This window comes from Pseudophryne corroboree, chromosome 1, assembly GCF_028390025.1.
Source record: "Pseudophryne corroboree isolate aPseCor3 chromosome 1, aPseCor3.hap2, whole genome shotgun sequence".
Classification (NCBI taxonomy): Eukaryota; Metazoa; Chordata; class Amphibia; order Anura; family Myobatrachidae; genus Pseudophryne; species Pseudophryne corroboree.
The window spans coordinates 642,170,714-642,188,513 of record NC_086444.1 but is presented as its reverse complement, the minus strand read 5'-3'; the positions used below and the strand labels follow the sequence as shown (position 1 = coordinate 642,188,513).

General features: G+C 47.9%; 1 protein-coding gene across 1 annotated transcript in view; it reads right to left on the bottom strand.

Moving 5' to 3' along the window:
- Positions 1-17,800, bottom strand: part of DGKQ (diacylglycerol kinase theta) — a 322,011-nt gene that overhangs the window by 37,239 nt on the left and 266,972 nt on the right. Inside the window, exons 9-10 of the mRNA XM_063914615.1 lie at positions 17,510-17,733; positions 12,934-13,024 (exon numbers count right to left, since the gene is read on the bottom strand). Coding sequence (XP_063770685.1) covers positions 12,934-13,024; positions 17,510-17,733 — 315 coding nt within the window. The remainder of the gene's footprint in view (positions 1-12,933; positions 13,025-17,509; positions 17,734-17,800) is intronic.

Here is a 17,800-nt window from a genome sequence, read left to right as displayed (position 1 = left end):
ATGAGGGGGGTGTATGGCCTGACATCTGAGACTGGCTGTATCTACACAACAGCAAACACACAGGTTATCTGATCAGTCATATTGGGAAAACATTATTTTACAAACTATAACACAATAACCATTACATTCATATATATATATACATTGAAAACATAACTGTACCCTTGTAACAATAACATCATACAATATAATACAATATTGCCTAACATATAACTAATAACATATTGGCAATTGATGAAGTTCATGTGTAGGACCAGGGCTAGGAAAGTAACCACGTGTCTTTTACCACTGAGCGACACGACGCGCCAGCTGTGTCATCACGTGTCGTCACATTACCTTCCCCTACTTTCTCGCCCTGTGTCCTAAGTAGCTGAAGCTTGCTGAGCGCAGTGATGCTCTCCTACATCAGACAGTCTGTGCCCCGTCATAATAATGACTGGCAAGTTTCTCTTGTGGGTCTGGTGGTTTTTGTGAATAGCATTGTACAGTTTGTACGGAGACCACCTGCGTCCCAGGTCCAAAGTCTGTGGTAATTGTCATGAGGCTTGTGTGGGAATTTCTTTCCCCGGTCTGGTGGGTGTGTGGCCCACAGTACATAAATCAATACAGTCTTACCAGGGTCCGGTGGAAACGTGATCAGCAGTCCATAGTTCTTGTATTTCCCCCCAGTGTCAAATCCAAATACATTAATCAAAGTCCCCTTTGTAGACAGCCGCTGGGTTGGGGTAACAGCATGTGCAACAGTGTAATTCAATAAGTCCCATAACTGCACCTGGGGACCTAATAATTCCCCTACACCCAACTGGGTAACCTCACATTGCAGATAGTCACAATTTTCCTCCATAAACAAAATCTGATCTCTGGGGCCCTCACTCTCCCTCCCCAACAATGTATTCCCTGGGAACCCCACTTCCATCACCTCTGGTGCATCAGGACAGTGGCTTCCCTCCCCCAAACATGATCCACGGGTATGGTAATTGTCAGGGCACAATGGGGATTCCTGCATGCCAGAAGTTTCTTCTGTGCTATCCTGGGTAAATGCTTCCTCCAGCCTGGCTGGCTTGGTACTTTGTGGGATCCTACTCTGAGTCCTGTATGCTTTGACCTGGAGTACAATCTGCTCACCTCCCTTGTGTGTACCCACCAACTCGACCATGGTTGTACTGGAACATGGATGTAGGTTCACAGGGACAGTGGCATTACCTTCTCCATTCACTGCTACATGTCCTGGCTGAACACCATTGCCCTGGTTAGAGTCCGTAATTTCACCTTGCACACAATGCCAGTCCAAAACACATTCAGGTGCCCTAGAGTAGAGCAACATGTTCCCTTCCAGTTCCTGAGCTGATGCTATTTTCACCAGGTCTGATCCCTGGATTTTCTCTGAGTCATAGGGAAGATTCTGGCATTCAGACTGCAGCTCCTTACCATCAAGTTCACTGAATGGGAACAGACCTCCAGAATCTTCTGGGAGAGATGCAGTAGCTGGGGATACACTGGGCCCTTCCTGAACATCCTTTTCTGATAAAATAACGGGGGCAGCCATGAACATAGCTTCACAATAGGCCTCCCTCAGCCGAATATGCTGATCAGCCTGAAGTGAGACACTCTTTGCCCTAACCATGCTTATAGTTGGTACATTACCACCTACTGCTGCCCTCGCAGAGATCTCCTCTTCCACCTCTGCCAATAGGAAGGTATAGTGCATCTTCTCCTGGGGTGTTTGAATGACAGACCCCACTCCCTTCTCATTTTCAGTAGCCTCCCCCAAACACAACACTGTAAATGGCTCAATAGCCAGGACTGGTTGGTGCTCACCTGAAGGATTCCCTTGGAGGCTCTGTTGCTCAAGTGGTGGTCGGGTGATAGTGGCAACTTCTTCCTCAATGTCTCGCTGGCACTCTGGGATGGTTTCTATATCCTCCAAGCCTGCAAATGGCCAGTTGTAACACAGCTCAGGCCGTTCACTGAGTGTTTCACTGTGACATTCCCCCAGGGAGAAGAGAACGGGTTGCAGACAGCGCTTCCTTGCATCCACCTGGTCAAGGTCATCCTTTTCCAGTGTAACATACTGGGCAGACAGTTCTTGACACTCTCTCACCAAGTCCTCATCCTCCATCTCAGCAAAAGGGAAGTTGTAGTGCAGTTCCTCCTGGGGTGCCTGGATTGTGCTCACTGCTGTCTTCACTTCAACGCGTGCTTCCTTCCGTATAGACCACTGGGCAACTTCTTCCCTTGGGTATGGGAGAAGCTGTTGCAGGTGGTGCCTTTCCACATCCACCCTGTAACACTGGCCTCGCCATGCTGGGGTATCCAGGGGCCCCCGATCCAATGCCACTTCTTCTGGTTCTGTCCGGGAAGGCAATTTACTCTGCACTTGCTCTTCCGTCTCTGTATATTGTATACTTTGTGTCATTTGGGCCACTGTGGCGATCACTTCCTCCCTGAATTCCTCAAACTCTGGCTCCCCCAGCAGATTCCATGTGGCTGCTTCACTTCTGCAGTGCATGAACGCATTCCCAAGATGACACAACTTGTCCTGTATGCTGGATACTCTCCACCTGCTGATTTCCCACTGAGCTTCATTCCAGTACTCCCAAATGTACTGCATTTTGTTAACTATAAATAAAAGATCCGGCTTCTCAGCCTGCCAATATGCTGACAAACTTCCAACCACAAGCTCCACTGCCCTGGTTCCATTACTGGTCTCCTCCACTGAGGCCTCGACCATATCCTCCTCTTCCTCCTTATCACAAGGGTGCTCAACGTCCCATTGAGCCAGTTTTCCAATTAGGGATTCCTTGGTATCCACTGTATTAAACTCAATCCATCTTGCTCGACAGAGGTCCTGTAGTTGATCCTTCTTGCTGTAACGGTAGCATAGCGGGGCGGAATCCATTGCCTGCTGTGGTTTATACCTTTCTGCTGGTGTCTTGAGTGATCCCACCGCTGCCGCCAAATGTGAGGATATTGGGTTCAAAATCACTCAGTCACGGTGGTAGATGAAAAACCAACAGTGGTTTATTAACAGAATAGGTTATAACACAGTTCAGCACACTTCTGTGATCCAATTCTACACGACAATTCCCTCCTGGAGCTCTTGACAGAACATTACTTCTTAGTCAGTCTCCTGCCTCTCTCTCACCTCCCCTGTTTGCTATTATCAAGCCTTTGTCTTTTCTACAATAAGGCGACACCCCCAGAACAGTTTCACATGCCCAGGCATGTCCCCTAGGCCACAATAGATGTTAACTAAAGTAACCTTACTTAATCTGATTGTGTGGCCTGGAATCCATTGTGTGGGAAAGAATGAGGGGGGTGTATGGCCTGACATCTGAGACTGGCTGTATCTACACAACAGCAAACACACAGGTTATCTGATCAGTCATATTGGGAAAACATTATTTTACAAACTATAACACAATAACCATTACATTCATATATATATACATTGAAAACATAACTGTACCCTTGTAACAATAACATCATACAATATAATACAATATTGCCTAACATATAACTAATAACATATTGGCAATTGATGAAGTTCATGTGTAGGACCAGGGCTAGGAAAGTAACCACGTGTCTTTTACCACTGAGCGACACGACGCGCCAGCTGTGTCATCACGTGTCGTCACAGAAGGGAAGCCTCCTGAGGTGACCACCGTCCCTGGAACTGTGCCCCCTGGGTCACCGCACCCCAACCGCGGAGTCTTGCATCCGTAGTCAACAGAATCCAAACTTGAACTCCAAAGTGACGACCCTCCACTAGGTGGGAGATCTGCAACCACCACAACAAGGAAATCCTTGCTTTTGGTGAAAGGAGTATCCTCTGGTGCATGTGCAGGTGTGAACCTGAATGCTTGTCCAGTAGATCCAGCTGGAACGGACGGGCATGGAATCTTCCATATTGAACTGCCTCGTATGAGATTACCATCTTTCCCAGGAGGCGTATGTAAAGATGCACAGAGATCCTAGTCCGTTTCAGAACGGAGCGAACCATTGACTGAATTGTCCGTGCCTTGTCCATAGGAAGGAACACTTTCTGAGACACCATGTCCAGTATCATCCCCAGGAACTAAAGCCTCTGCGAAGGTCCCAGTTGGGATTTCTGTAGATTGAGAATCCACCAGTGATTCCTGAGCAGCCGCGTAGTCAGGTCGATGCTTTAAAACAAACGTGGTCTGGACACTGCCTTTATGAGGAGATCGTCCAAGTATGGAACAATGTTCATTCCCATCACAAGAAGCCATCACCTTGGTGCCGCGGAGAGACCAAAGGGTAGGGCTCAGAACTGGAAGTGATCTTCCTTTATTGAAAACCTGAGGTAAGCCTGATGAGGCGGCCATATTGGGATGTGAAGGTACGCATCCTTGATATCTAGGGATACTAGGAACTCCCCTTCTTCCAGGCCAGCAACCACCCGCAGTACGGGTTCAGGAATTTGAGGTTCAAGATCAGCCGAACCGAACTATCCGGTTTCGGTACCATGAACAGGCTGGAATGAAAGCCTTTGTTTTGGAGTAGAGGTGGAACTGGAACAATGACCTGCATGCGCTGCAGGTTCTGAATGGCTTCTTGCAAGGTAGCCCTTGTTACAGGTGAAGCTGGCAAGCTTGACTTGAAGAATCTGTGAGGTGGGAGCGCTTGGACCTCCGACCGGTAGCCCTGGGAGATTAGGTATCGTACCCAAGGATCCAGGCAGGATTTCACCCAAACGTGACTGAACATTTTTAGGCGCGCACCCCCCTTTAAGTCTTCCAGAAGCTGGGGCCAACCGTCAGGCGGAGGGCTTAGAAGAGGCAGAGCCTGAGCTCTGCTCCAGGGAACCAGCGGCTGCTGGTCTGCGTGATTTACCTTGGTTTCCTGTAGCGGCGTTGGAAGCACCTCTGGCCTTGCCCTTAAACCTGGCTCTCTGAAAGGACTGCAAAGAGGTGCCGGGGTAAGCACATTTAGCTGGATCCGCCGACGGCAGATTGGTGGACTTACCTGCCGTCGCTTGTGAAATCCACTTGTTTAGTTCTTCAAATAGAGCCTCTCCCGTAAAGGGAAGATTCTCAACAACCCTTTTGGAATCAGCGTCCGCTGACCACTGCCATAAGGCCCTGCGTGCCAACACGGCCATAGCCGTAGAGCGTGCATTTATCAGGCCAATCTCCTTGATTGCCTCACTCATGAAATTAGCAGAATCCTGAACATGCTGCAGGAGCATAATAAGCTCCTCTGAAGGCATAGTGTCAAAACCCTCAATTATATTGCTCGTCCATTTTTCAAAATGGCTCGTGTAATCCAACCACAAGCAATTGTGGGTCTCTGAGCAACTCTCACTGCTGTGTAAATGGATTTGAGCGTAGTTTCAATCTAACGAACAGCAGGGTCTTTTAAGGTGATAGCTCCCGGTACTGGCAGCACAAGTTTACATGACAACCTGGACACAGAAGTATCCACTGTAGGAGGATTTTCCCACACCTTCCTATCCTCAGTGGGAAAAGGAAATTATGTCAGTAACCGCTTAGGTATCTGAAATTTTATCAAGATTAACCCAAGATTCCTTAAACAGCAAGTTTAACTCTTTTTAGACTGGAAATGTAGCAGTGAACTTTGGTTTCACTTTAAAAAACGACTCTTCTACTATATCCGTCTCTTTATCAGGGATACACCTCCCGAATAGAGTATATAAGAGCTTCCACTCCCTGAGACAGGGTACAGTCTCCTTTACTAGCTTCCACCCCCCCCCCCCCTCCTCCAGGTCTGGCATATCGTCATCTGAGTCAGACTGGAGAACATGGGGTAGTGTGCGTTTTTGTGAAATAAGCAGGGGAGGCTGAGAAGCTGGCCTCTGATCAGAATTCTGTAACATAAAATAAACCATAGATTTTTTTTAAATCTTGACTCTCCTGACTGGCAGTAGCCAGTTCAGATGATATGTCTGTAATCATCCCCTTAATGGAGTCCAGCCATGCTGGCTCCTGAGTGCTGCATCCTTATGAAGGGGGGCTGCACTGTGCGCACAACACAGATCCCCCCGGGGTAGAGGAAAGCTGCAGGACTGACATATTACTTTTTTGCCTGACGTGCTGTACAGCAGAATACACATACATACACACACACACACACACACACACACACACACACACACACGAACAGGCGAAAACACAGTAACCCAGATAGTCTGATAGGGTGAGAGAGAGGGAGAAACCAGCATACCGTGCCTCTACAGCAAAAGCAGTGCTTTGCTGGGCATTAACTAGGAACCTTATATGAGGGACCTAGAATATTACATATACATATAGTATATCACTCCACCCCACTACAAACTCCCTTGGTACCAAACAAGGTGTTTTTGAGGGTCCTGAGAGGAGCAGCGCTTCTCTGCATGCAGCCTGTCTGTGAAGCAGCAGGAAATGGCGCCCTGAGCCGCTGGTCCAGCTATCTGGGAAGCCCCGCCCCCTTAATGGCACACGGTATTCCTGCAAAATTTATACTGGCAGGATGACAATATACATATAAAAATAAGAATTTACTTACCGATAATTCTATTTCTCGTAGTCCGTAGTGGATGCTGGGAACTCCGTAAGGACCATGGGGAATAGCGGCTCCGCAGGAGACTGGGCACAAAAAGTAAAAGCTTTAGACTAGCTGGTGTGCACTGGCTCCTCCCCCTATGACCCTCCTCCAAGCCTCAGTTAAGATACTGTGCCCGGACGAGCGTACATAATAAGGAAGGATCTTGAATCCCGGGTAAGACTCATACCAGCCACACCAATCACACCGTACAACTCGTGATCTGAACCCAGTTAACAGTATGATAACCGTAGGAGCCTCTGAAAAGATGGCTTCCAACAATAAACAACCCGATTTGTTTGTAACAATAACTATATACAAGTATTGCAGACAATCCGCACTTGGGATGGGCGCCCAGCATCCACTACGGACTACGAGAAATAGAATTATCGGTAAGTAAATTATTATTTTCTCTGACGTCCTAGTGGATGCTGGGAACTCCGTAAGGACCATGGGGATTATACCAAAGCTCCCAAACGGGCGGGAGAGTGCGGATGACTCTGCAGCACCGAATGAGAGAACTCCAGGTCCTCCTCAGCCAGGGTATCAAATTTGTAGAATTTAGCAAACGTGTTTGCCCCTGACCAAGTAGCTGCTCGGCAAAGTTGTAAAGCCGAGACCCCTCGGGCAGCCGCCCAAGATGAGCCCACCTTCCTTGTGGAATGGGCATTTACATATTTTGGCTGTGGCAGGCCTGCAACAGAATGTGCAAGTTGAATTGTACTACAAATCCAACGAGCAATCGTCTGCTTAGAAGCAGGAGCACCCAGCTTGTTGGGTGCATACAGTATAAACAGCGAGTCAGATTTTCTGACTCCAGCCGTCCTGGAAACATATTTTCAGGGCCCTGACTACGTCCAGCAACTTGGAGTCCTCCAAGTCCCTAGTAGCCACAGGTACCACAATAGGTTGATTCATGTGAAACGCTGAAACCACCTTAGGGAGAAGTTGAGGACGAGTCCTCAATTCCGCCCTATCCGAATGAAATATCAGGTAAGGGCTTTTATAGGATAAAGCCGCCAATTCTGATACGCGCCTGGCTGAAGCCAGGGCCAACAGCATTACCACTTTCCATGTGAGATATTTCAAATCCACTGTGGCAAGTGGTTCAAACCAATGTGATTTTAGGAACCCTAAAACTACATTGAGATCCCAAGGTGCCACTGGAGGCACAAAAGGAGGCTGTATATGCAGTACCCCTTTGACAAACGTCTGAACTTCAGGCACTGAAGCCAGTTCTTTCTGGAAGAAGATCGACAGGGCCGAAATTTGAACCTTAATGGATCCTAATTTTAGGCCCATAGACAATCCTGCTTGCAGGAAATGTAGGAAACGACCCAGTTGAAATTCCTCCGTAGGGGCCTTCTTGGCCTCACACCACGCAACATATTTTCGCCAAATGCGATGATAATGTTTTGCAGTTACATCCTTCCTGGCCTTGATCAGGGTAGGGATGACTTCATCTGGAATGCCTTTTTCCTTCAGGATCCGGCGTTCAACCGCCATGCCGTCAAACGCAGCCGCGGTAAGTCTTGGTACAGACAAGGTCCCTGCTGGAGCAGGTCCTTCCTTAGAGGTAGAGGCCACGGGTCCTCCGTGAGCATCTCTTGCAGCTCCGGGTACCAAGTTCTTCTTGGCCAATCCGGAGCCACGAGTATCGTTCTTACTCCTCTCCTTCTTATGATTCTCAGTACTTTTGGTATGAGAGGAAGAGGAGGGAACACATATACCGACTGGAAAACCCACGGAGTTACCAGAGCGTCCACCGCTATTGCCTGAGGGTCCCTTGACCTGGCGCAATATCTGTCCAGTTTCTTGTTGAGACGGGACGCCATCATGTCCACCTTTGGTTTTTCCCAACGGTTTACAATCACTTGGAAGACTTATGGATGAAGTCCCCACTCCCCCGGGTGGAGGTCGTGTCTGCTGAGGAAGTCTGCTTCCCAGTTGTCCACTCCCGGAATGAACACTGCTGACAGTGCTATCACATGATTTTCCGCCCAGCGGAGAATCCTTGCAGCTTCGCCATTGCCCTCCTGCTTCTTGTGCCGCCCTGTCTGTTTACGTGGGCGACAGCCGTCATGTTGTCCGACTGGATCAATACCGGTTGACCCTGAAGCAGAGGCCTTGCTTGACTTAGGGCATTGTAAATGGCCCTTAGCTCTAGGATATTTATGTGAAGAGACGTTTCCATGCTTGACCACAAGCCCTGGAAATTTCTTCCCTGTGTGACTGCTCCCCAGCCTCTCAGGCTGGCATCCGTGGTTACCAGCATCCAATCCTGAATGCCGAATCTGCGGCCCTCTAGAAGATGAGCCTTCTGTAACCACCACAGGAGAGATACCCTTGTCCTTGGAGATAGGGTTATCCGCTGATGCATCTGAAGATGCGATCCGGACCATTTGTCCAGCAGATCCCACTGAAAAGTTCTTGCATGGAATCTTCCGAATGGAATCGCTTCGTAAGAAGCCACCATTTTTCCCAGGACTCTCGTGCACTGATGCACTGACACTTGTCCTGGTTTTAGGAGGTTCCTGACTAGCTCGGATAACTCCCTGGCCTTCTCCTCCGGGAGAAACACCTTTTTCTGGACTGTGTCCAGAATCATCCCTAGGAACAGTAGACGTGTTGTTGGAATCAGCTGTGATTTTGGGATATTTAGAATCCACCCGTGCTGACGTAGCACTACCTGAGATAGTGCTACTCCGACCTCTAACTGTTCCCTGGACCTTGCCCTTATCAGGAGATCGTCCAAGTAAGGGATAATTAATACGCCTTTTCTTCGAAGAAGAATCATCATTTCGGCCATTACCTTGGTAAAGACCCGTGGTGCCGTGGACAATCCAAACGGCAGCGTCTGAAACTGATAATGACAGTTTTGTATCACAAACCTGAGGTACCCTTGGTGAGAAGGGTAGATTGGGACATGGAGATAAGCATCCTTGATGTCTAGAGATACCATATAGTCCCATTCTTCCAGGTTCGCTATCACTGCTCTGAGTGACTCCATCTTGAATTTGAACCTTTTTATGTAAGTGTTCAAGGATTTTAGATTTAAAATTGGTCTCACCGAGCCGTCCGGCTTCGGTACCACAAACAGCGTGGAATAATACCCCTTTCCCTGTTGTAGGAGGGGTACCTTGATTATCACCTGCTGGGAATACAGCTTGTGAATAGCTTCCAATACTGCCTCCCTGTCGGAGGGAGACGTTGGTAGAGCAGACTTCAGGAACCGGCGAGGGGGAGACGTCTCGAATTCCAATTTGTACCCCTGTGATACTACCTGCAGGATCCAGGGGTCCACTTGCGAGTGAGCCCACTGCGCGCTGAAATTCTTGAGACGGCCCCCCACCGTGCCCGAGTCTGCTTGCAGAGCCCCAGCGTCATGCTGAGGACTTGGCAGAAGCGGGGGAGGGCTTCTGCTCCTGGGAAGAGGCTGCATGGTGCAGTCTTTTTCCCCTTCCTCTGCCCCGGGGCAGGAATGAGCGGCCTTTTTCCCTCTTGCCCTTATAGGGACGAAAGGACTGGGTTTGAAAAGACGGTGTCTTTTTCTGCTGAGAGGTGACCTGGGGTAAAAAGGTGGATTTTCCAGCCGTTGCCGTGGCCACCAGGTCCGATAGACCGACCCCAAATAACTCCTCCCCTTTATACGGCAATACTTCCATATGTCGTTTGGAATCCGCATCACCTGACCACTGTCGCGTCCATAACGTTCTTCTGGCAGAAATGGACATCGCACTTAATCTAGATGCCAGGGTGCAAATATCCCTCTGTGCATCTCGCATATATAGTAATGCATCCTTTAAATGCTCTATAGTTAATAATATACTGTCCCTATCCAGGGTATCAATATTTTCAGTCAGGGAATCCGACCAAGCCACTCCAGCGCTGCACATCCAGGCTGAGGCGATCGCTGGTCGCAGTATAACACCGGTATGTGTGTATATACCTTTTAAGATATTTTCCAGCCTTCTATCAGCTGGTTCCTTGAGAGCGGCCGTATCAGGAGACGGTAACGCCACTTGTTTTGATAAGCGTGTGAGCGCCTTATCTACCCTAGGGGGTGTTTCCCAACGTGCCCTAACCTCTGGCGGGAAAGGGTATAGTGCCAATAATTTATTAGAAATCAGCAGTTTTTTATCGGGGGAAACCCACGCTTTATCACACACCTCATTTAATTCATCTGACTCAGGAAAAACTACTGGTAGTTTTTTCACACCCCACATAATACCCTTTTTTGTGGTACTTGTAGTGTCAGAAATGTTCAATGCCTCCTTCATTGCCGTGATCATGTAACGTGTGGCCCTACTGGACATTACGTTTGTCTCGTCACCGTCGACACTGGATTCAGTATAAGTGTCAGGGTCTGTGTCGACCATCTGAGGTAACGGGCGTTTTAGCGCCCCTGACGGTGTCTGAGACGCCTGAACAGGCACTAATTGATTTGTCGGCTGTCTCATGTCGTCAACAGTTTTTTGCAAAGTGCTGACATTGTCACATAATTCTTTAATTACTACCATCCAGTCAGGTGTCGACTCCCTAGGGGGTGACATCACTAACACAGGCAATTGCTCTGCTTCCACATCATTTTCCTCCTCATACATGTCGACACAATCGTACCGACACCCAGCACACACACAGGGAATGCTCTGATAGAGGACAGGACCCCACTAGCCCTTTGGGGAGACAGAGGGAGAGTTTGCCAGCACACACCAGAGCGCTATATATATATACAGGGATAACCTTATATAAGTGTTACTCCCTTTATAGCTGCTGTATTATATATTAGCTGCCAATAGTGCCCCCCCTCTCTTGTTTTACCCTGTTTCTGTAGTGTAGTCTGCAGGGGAGAGTCAGGGAGCCGTCCTTCCAGCGGAGCTGCGAAAGAAAATGGCGCTCGTGTGCTGAGGAGAAAGGCTCCGCCCCCTTCACGGCGGCCTTTTCTCCCGCTTTTTTCAGGAAACTGGCAGGGGATAAATGCATCCATATAGCCCAGGAGCTATATGTGATGCATTTTTTTTAGCCATATAAGGTTTTTATATCGTTTTTATTGCGTCTCAGGGCGCTCCCCCCCAGCGCCCTGCACCCTCAGTGATCGGAGTGTGAAGTGTGCTGAGAGCAATGGCGCACAGCTGCAGTGCTGTGCGCTACCTTATTTGAAGACAGGAACGTCTTCTGCCGCCGCTTTCTCCGGACCTCTTCGCTCTTCTGGCTCTGTAAGGGGGCCGGCGGCGCGGCTCCGGGACCCATCCAGGCTGAACCTGTGATCGTCCGTCTGGAGCTAATGTCCAGTAGCCAAGAAGCCCAATCCACTCTGCAGTCAGGTGAGTTCGCTTCTTCTCCCCTTAGTCCCACGATGCAGTGAGCCTGTTGCCAGCAGGACTCACTGAAAATAAAAAAACCTATTTAAACTTTTACTTCTAAGCAGTTCAGGAGAGCCACCTAGCTTGCACCCTTCTCGTTCGGGCACAAAAATCTAACTGAGGCTTGGAGGAGGGTCATAGGGGGAGGAGCCAGTGCACACCAGCTAGTCTAAAGCTTTTACTTTTTGTGCCCAGTCTCCTGCGGAGCCGCTATTCCCCATGGTCCTTATGGAGTTCCCAGCATCCACTAGGACGTCAGAGAAATGGGGTTAAAACACCTTTTCAGCGTCAGCGCCAGTCTGTGGGATTATACAGAGGGATAACAGCAGCCCATCTCTGAACTGTGTGCCCGTGGCCCTAATGCCACCAGCGGAACTAAAGACCCACTAACCGAGACACCGATTCTGTACTCACAACCAGCGTGTCTTCAGCTCAGCAATTAGGGGTGGTGGCATGCTGTGGGGGACAGCACACACCGCTGTGGGTGAGCGAAGCAACCCCCTTCAGGAGCTATGTCCTGTCAGCGGTGATCCAGACCATTAACCCTAGTCAGAGGTTGGTACCGGTCCCCCCCACCCCTAAGTCCCACGGCGCAGGCAGACTGGTGCCAACCAGTCCTGCCTGAAAACAACAAACTAAAACAAATTTGAAGAAAAACTCTCTGGAGCTCCAGAGAATGCACCTGGCTCCTTGGGCACATTTTTCTAAACTGGGTCTGTGGGAGGGGCATAGCGGGGAGGAGCCAGCACACTCTGAAGAAATTTAAAGTGCCAAGGCTCCAATGGACCCCATCTATACCCCATGATACTAGACATCTTGGTATCCCCTAGGATGTGGCCGACATAAATAAATTATGTCAGCCACACTCCTCGCTGCAGCAGTCTGCCTTTTTTCTGGAGCCAGGACTGAGCCGATCAGCAGTGAGCATGTGAAATGGTTTGAATGCTCTACCAAATACTACATTTAAAGGATACAAAAGCGGAACCAAAAAAAAAACAATTGTTACCAGGCGCCTGAGCTGTAGCAGAACCTCTTGAATGATGTTTTTCACTGTAGTCTCAAGAGCTACTGGAATGGAGATATAGGCCACACCAACTCTAAGAATACAAAGAGTAAAGAATAACATGAAGCTAAATGTGTATATTTCATAGTCTGTATTAACAAGACCATAAACATTAGAACATGCTAGCGCGTTTTGCTACTTTAGGAGCTCAGCCATTATTCACATGGAAGTTTATTTGAACATTCATCTTCTGCATGAGCAACAACTAGCTAAAACAGTATTCAAACTCATATGTAGAGCAGTCCAACGCATGGATTTTTACAGTAATGTGTGCAGCATTCGTCCGACGGACAGAACAAAACCTGCCACAGCATTCAGTCATAGAACAATTAAGCAGATATTAAAACGTTTACAGTTTGGAATGTTGCAGAATTTTGTTCTCAACAGGTTTGTAAAACCACAAAAATATCATCATCCACAGGCACCACATCCTCTTTGAAATGGTCAATTTATGCGATGACGAATGTCAAGCAGCTTCCTGTTTTTAAGTGACAACAACCAGAAAACACATGCTGCTGGTGCTCACATGCAAATATGGCAAGATCATGATGTCTGAAAAGTGAAATACAAGGAACGTGACACATAAAATGAAGCACATTAGGCAACATTAAATAAAAATAACTTTTACAGCTGCTGAGAACACACATAAAAGGTAATGTGGCAAAAGCCATCAGGTATGGTAAAAATGAATCCCTTAATGGCTCATACTCCACACAGCTCCCCACTACTGTCTGGAAAACCTTTGATTCCGGTTATGTGGCTATAAATCACAAAGTGACTCCCTAACTACTTGCTGGAAGGTTCACACATTTGACGTTACTCTGATTCCTCATCTTTAAGAAAAAAAATATACCTTTAATTAGGGACGTTCAGACAGGGTAAGCAGGGGAGGCAGAGCCTCATCTGTCATAATACAGTATACTCCAGAGTTTTGACTATAAAAATGATAAAATTAATTATCATCTTTGAATCATTCACATAGGGGTATATGCAATTAGCGGCGAATCGCGGCAATTTTTCGCCAGTTTTTTAATTCGACCATCTAATTTCGGCAAGTGGGTGCCGAAATTGACCATATTCAATAAAAAACGGATTCGACAGTCCCGCTGTCGAAAAACGGCCGATTTGACGGATTTTGATCCGAATTAAAAAAAAACGTGAAAAACCAGTAAAAAACCCGAAAAAAATGGCGTGGGGTCCCCCCTCCAAAGCATAACCAGCCTCGGGCTCTTCGAGTCGGTCCTGGTTCTAAAAATCCGGGGGGAAAAATGTCATGGGATCCCCCGTATTTTTAAAACCAGCACCGGGCTCTGCGCCTGGTGCAAAAAATACGGGGGACAAAAAGAGTAGGGGTCCCCCGTATTTTTCACACCAGCATCGGGCTCCACTAGCTGGACAGATAATGCCACAGCCGGGGGTCACTTTTATACAGCGCCCTGCGGCGTGGCATTAAATATCCAACTAGTCACCCCAGGCCGGGGTACCCTGGGGGAGTGGGGACCCCTTCAATCAAGGGGTCCCCCCCAGCCACCCAAGGGCCAGGGGTGAAGCCCGAGGCTGTGAGCCTTGAGAAATTTGAAAGAATATTGGTTTTTTTCCAGTAGTACTACAAGTCCCAGCAAGCCTCCCCCGGAAGCTGGTACTTGGAGAACCACAAGTACCAGCATGCGGGAGAAAAACGGGCCCGCTGGTACCTGTAGTTCTACTGGAAAAATAATACCCAAATAAAAACAGGACACGCACACCTTGAAAGTACAACTTTATTTCACACCTGCCGACACACACACATACTTACCTATGTTGACACGACGTTCGGTCCACTTGTCCAAGTAGAATCCGGGGTACCTGTGAATAAAATTATACTCACCTCAATCCAGTGTCCAGGTTATAATCCACGTACTTGGCAAAACAACAAAACAGCAACCCGGACCAAACGGACTGAAAGGGGTCCCATGTTTACACATGGGACCCCTTTCCACGAATGCCGGGAACCCACGTGACTGCGGTCACAGAAGGTCCCTTCAGCCAATCAGGAAGCGCTACTTCGTGGCACTCACCTGATTGGCTGTATGCGCGTCTGCTGTCAGACAGCACATCGCACAGCTCCCTCCATTAGTTTCAATTGTGGGAACTTTGCGGGTAGCGGTGAGGTCACCCGCGGTCAGCGGCTGACCGCGGGTAACCCCACCGCTACCCGCAAAGTTCCCACCATTGAATATAATGGAGAGGCTTTGCGATGCGCTGTCTGACAGCAGACGCGCATACAGCCAATCAGGTGAGTGCCATGAAGTAGCGCTTCCTGATTGGCTGAAGGGACCTTCTGTGACCGCAGTCACGTCGGGTCCCGGCATTCGTGGAAAGGGGTCCTATGTGTAAACATGGGACGCCTTTCAGTCCGTTTGGTCCGGGTTGCTGTTTTGTTGTTTTGCCAAGTACGTGGATTATAACCTGGACACTGGATTGAGGTGAGTATAATTTTATTCACAGGTACCCCGGATTCTACTTGGACAAGTGGACCGAACGTCATGTCAACATAGGTAAGTATGTGTGTGTCGGCAGGTGTGAAATAAAGTTGTACTTTCAAGGTGTGCGTGTCCTGTTTTTATTTGGGTATTTTTTTTCCAGTAGAACTACAGGTACCAGCGGGCCCGTTTTTCTCCCGCATGCTGGTACTTGTGGTTCTCCAAGTACCAGCTTGCGGGAGAGGCTTGCTGGGACTTATAGTACTACTGGAAAAAACAATATTCTTTCAAATTTCTCAAGGCTATCAGCCCCCCATCCGCAGCCCTTGGATGGGGGGGGGGGATAGCCTCGGGCTTCACCCCTGGCCCTTGGGTGCCTGGGGGGGGGGGACCCCTTGATTGAAGGGGTCCCGAATCCCCCAGGGTACCCCGGCCAGGGGTGACTAGTTGGATATTTAATGCCACGGCCGCTGTATAAAAGTGACCCCCGGCTGTGGCATTATCTGTCCAGCTAGTGGAGCCCGATGCTGGTGTAAAAAATACGGGGGACCCCTACTCTTTTTGTCCCCCGTATTTTTTGCACCAGCACCAGAGCCCGGTGCTGGTTTTAAAAATACTGGGGATCCCCTGTCATTCCCCCCCCCCCCGGATTTTTAGAACCAGGACCGGCTCGAAGAGCCCGAGGCTGGTTATGCTTTGGAGGGGGGACCCCACGCCATTTAAAAATATTTTTAAAAATATATAAATACTTGTGCCTCCAAAATAGACAAACCAAGTACCTAATCCCTTCTAATATAAATAGATATGCTATTACCAATAAAAAAAACACCAAAAAAAACATGTTTTAATTTTTTTTTTATTAGATTCCCCCACCAAAGTGTGGCGGATTGAAAATGACGAATTTACTGTCTAAAAGCACTGTTGTCGAATTTCCAAACTTAAATTGAATATACTTTTGGCGAATTGCTGCATTTGTACCATTGCAGAAATGTCGAATTTGACAAATGTCGAATTTCAAAAAGTTGAATTTTGAAAGTCCGTTTTTTTGACGGAAAGTACTAAATTGCATTGTCGATTTTTTTTTTTTTTTGGCGAAAATGTCCAGTTTTTCGACAATTTCGTGAATTCGACCGCAATTGCATATACCCCATAATCTGTGTTATGCTAAACAATTTTATAGTCAAAACTCATCATTAAATCATATCTGCATGTGTGTAAATCTGACTGATACTAGCCAGTGCCCCCCCAGCCACTGTCCTCACCGCACCTCACTGCCTTTAATCGGCCCCTTGTTAATTAAATCTATGCCCATGTATAGCAAAAGAAATCAGTAAGAATTTGTCTTCCCGGCTGCTCCCTGCCTAACAGCTACAGATCTTGCTGCTAGGGAGGCCACAGGCCACATATAGTTCTGCAATAGAATTTTATGTTAGATGGTCCATGGATGAGTTATCAATGGCTGTGCAGTACATTTAGCTATTAGGAATACGTACTATTTACCAGCGTGGCTGTCAAGATCCCGACAGCGGCATCCCACCTGCCAGAATGCTTGCAGCGCTCGGCATGTGGACACCCATGTTGGAATAGCCCCTGTGCATTGGGATTCCAGCGTATCCTGACCGATGGGATCCTGACAGCCGTCTGCATCCCAGCCATTACCTCCCCCACTCCTCACCACTATAAAAAAAAAAAAAAAAAAGCTTCCCCTCTGTTGCAGGTAATGGCGGCTTGTTCTCTGAGGGAGGACATCCCTATTTAAGCAATCAGTAGGAAGCATACTTGATTAGTGAGGTGGGTGACCATTATAGGGTGCAGCTGTCTTTAAAACAGATATGACTGAAAAGTGATCAAACCCACTGGTTCAATGTCCTCAAGGATAACTTAAGACTGCTATAGGCATTTATTGTAGTATGACTAGTAGATAACGTTATAGCAAAATAAAAAAAGCGTATATACACTTATGTCCTCCTTCCAGCATAAATACAACCCACTGACTAGCAGCTGAAATTAAGTTACATAAAGGAAACGGTATCTGCATGGTAAGTAACACAACCTACTTCATCCACCCGAGGTATACTTTAATGACTTCTCGCTCCTTTGGTTTGGCCCGGATTATCCAAGCTTCAGGTGTCGTCTCTTTGAACACTGAACTGACTTTGCCATCATCTGTAGCACCATTTCTGTTAATGATGTCATCAGAAACCAATGTCTGTTGAGTCAGTGTCTCAAGTTCATAGTCCTGCGGCTCATCAGGAATGTAGAATGCCCTCAAGGCAGCCTCCTGCAACCCAGGAACAGAAATATAGGTGTTCACTTCCAGACAATGCAGCATTTAACTGTTTATTGCT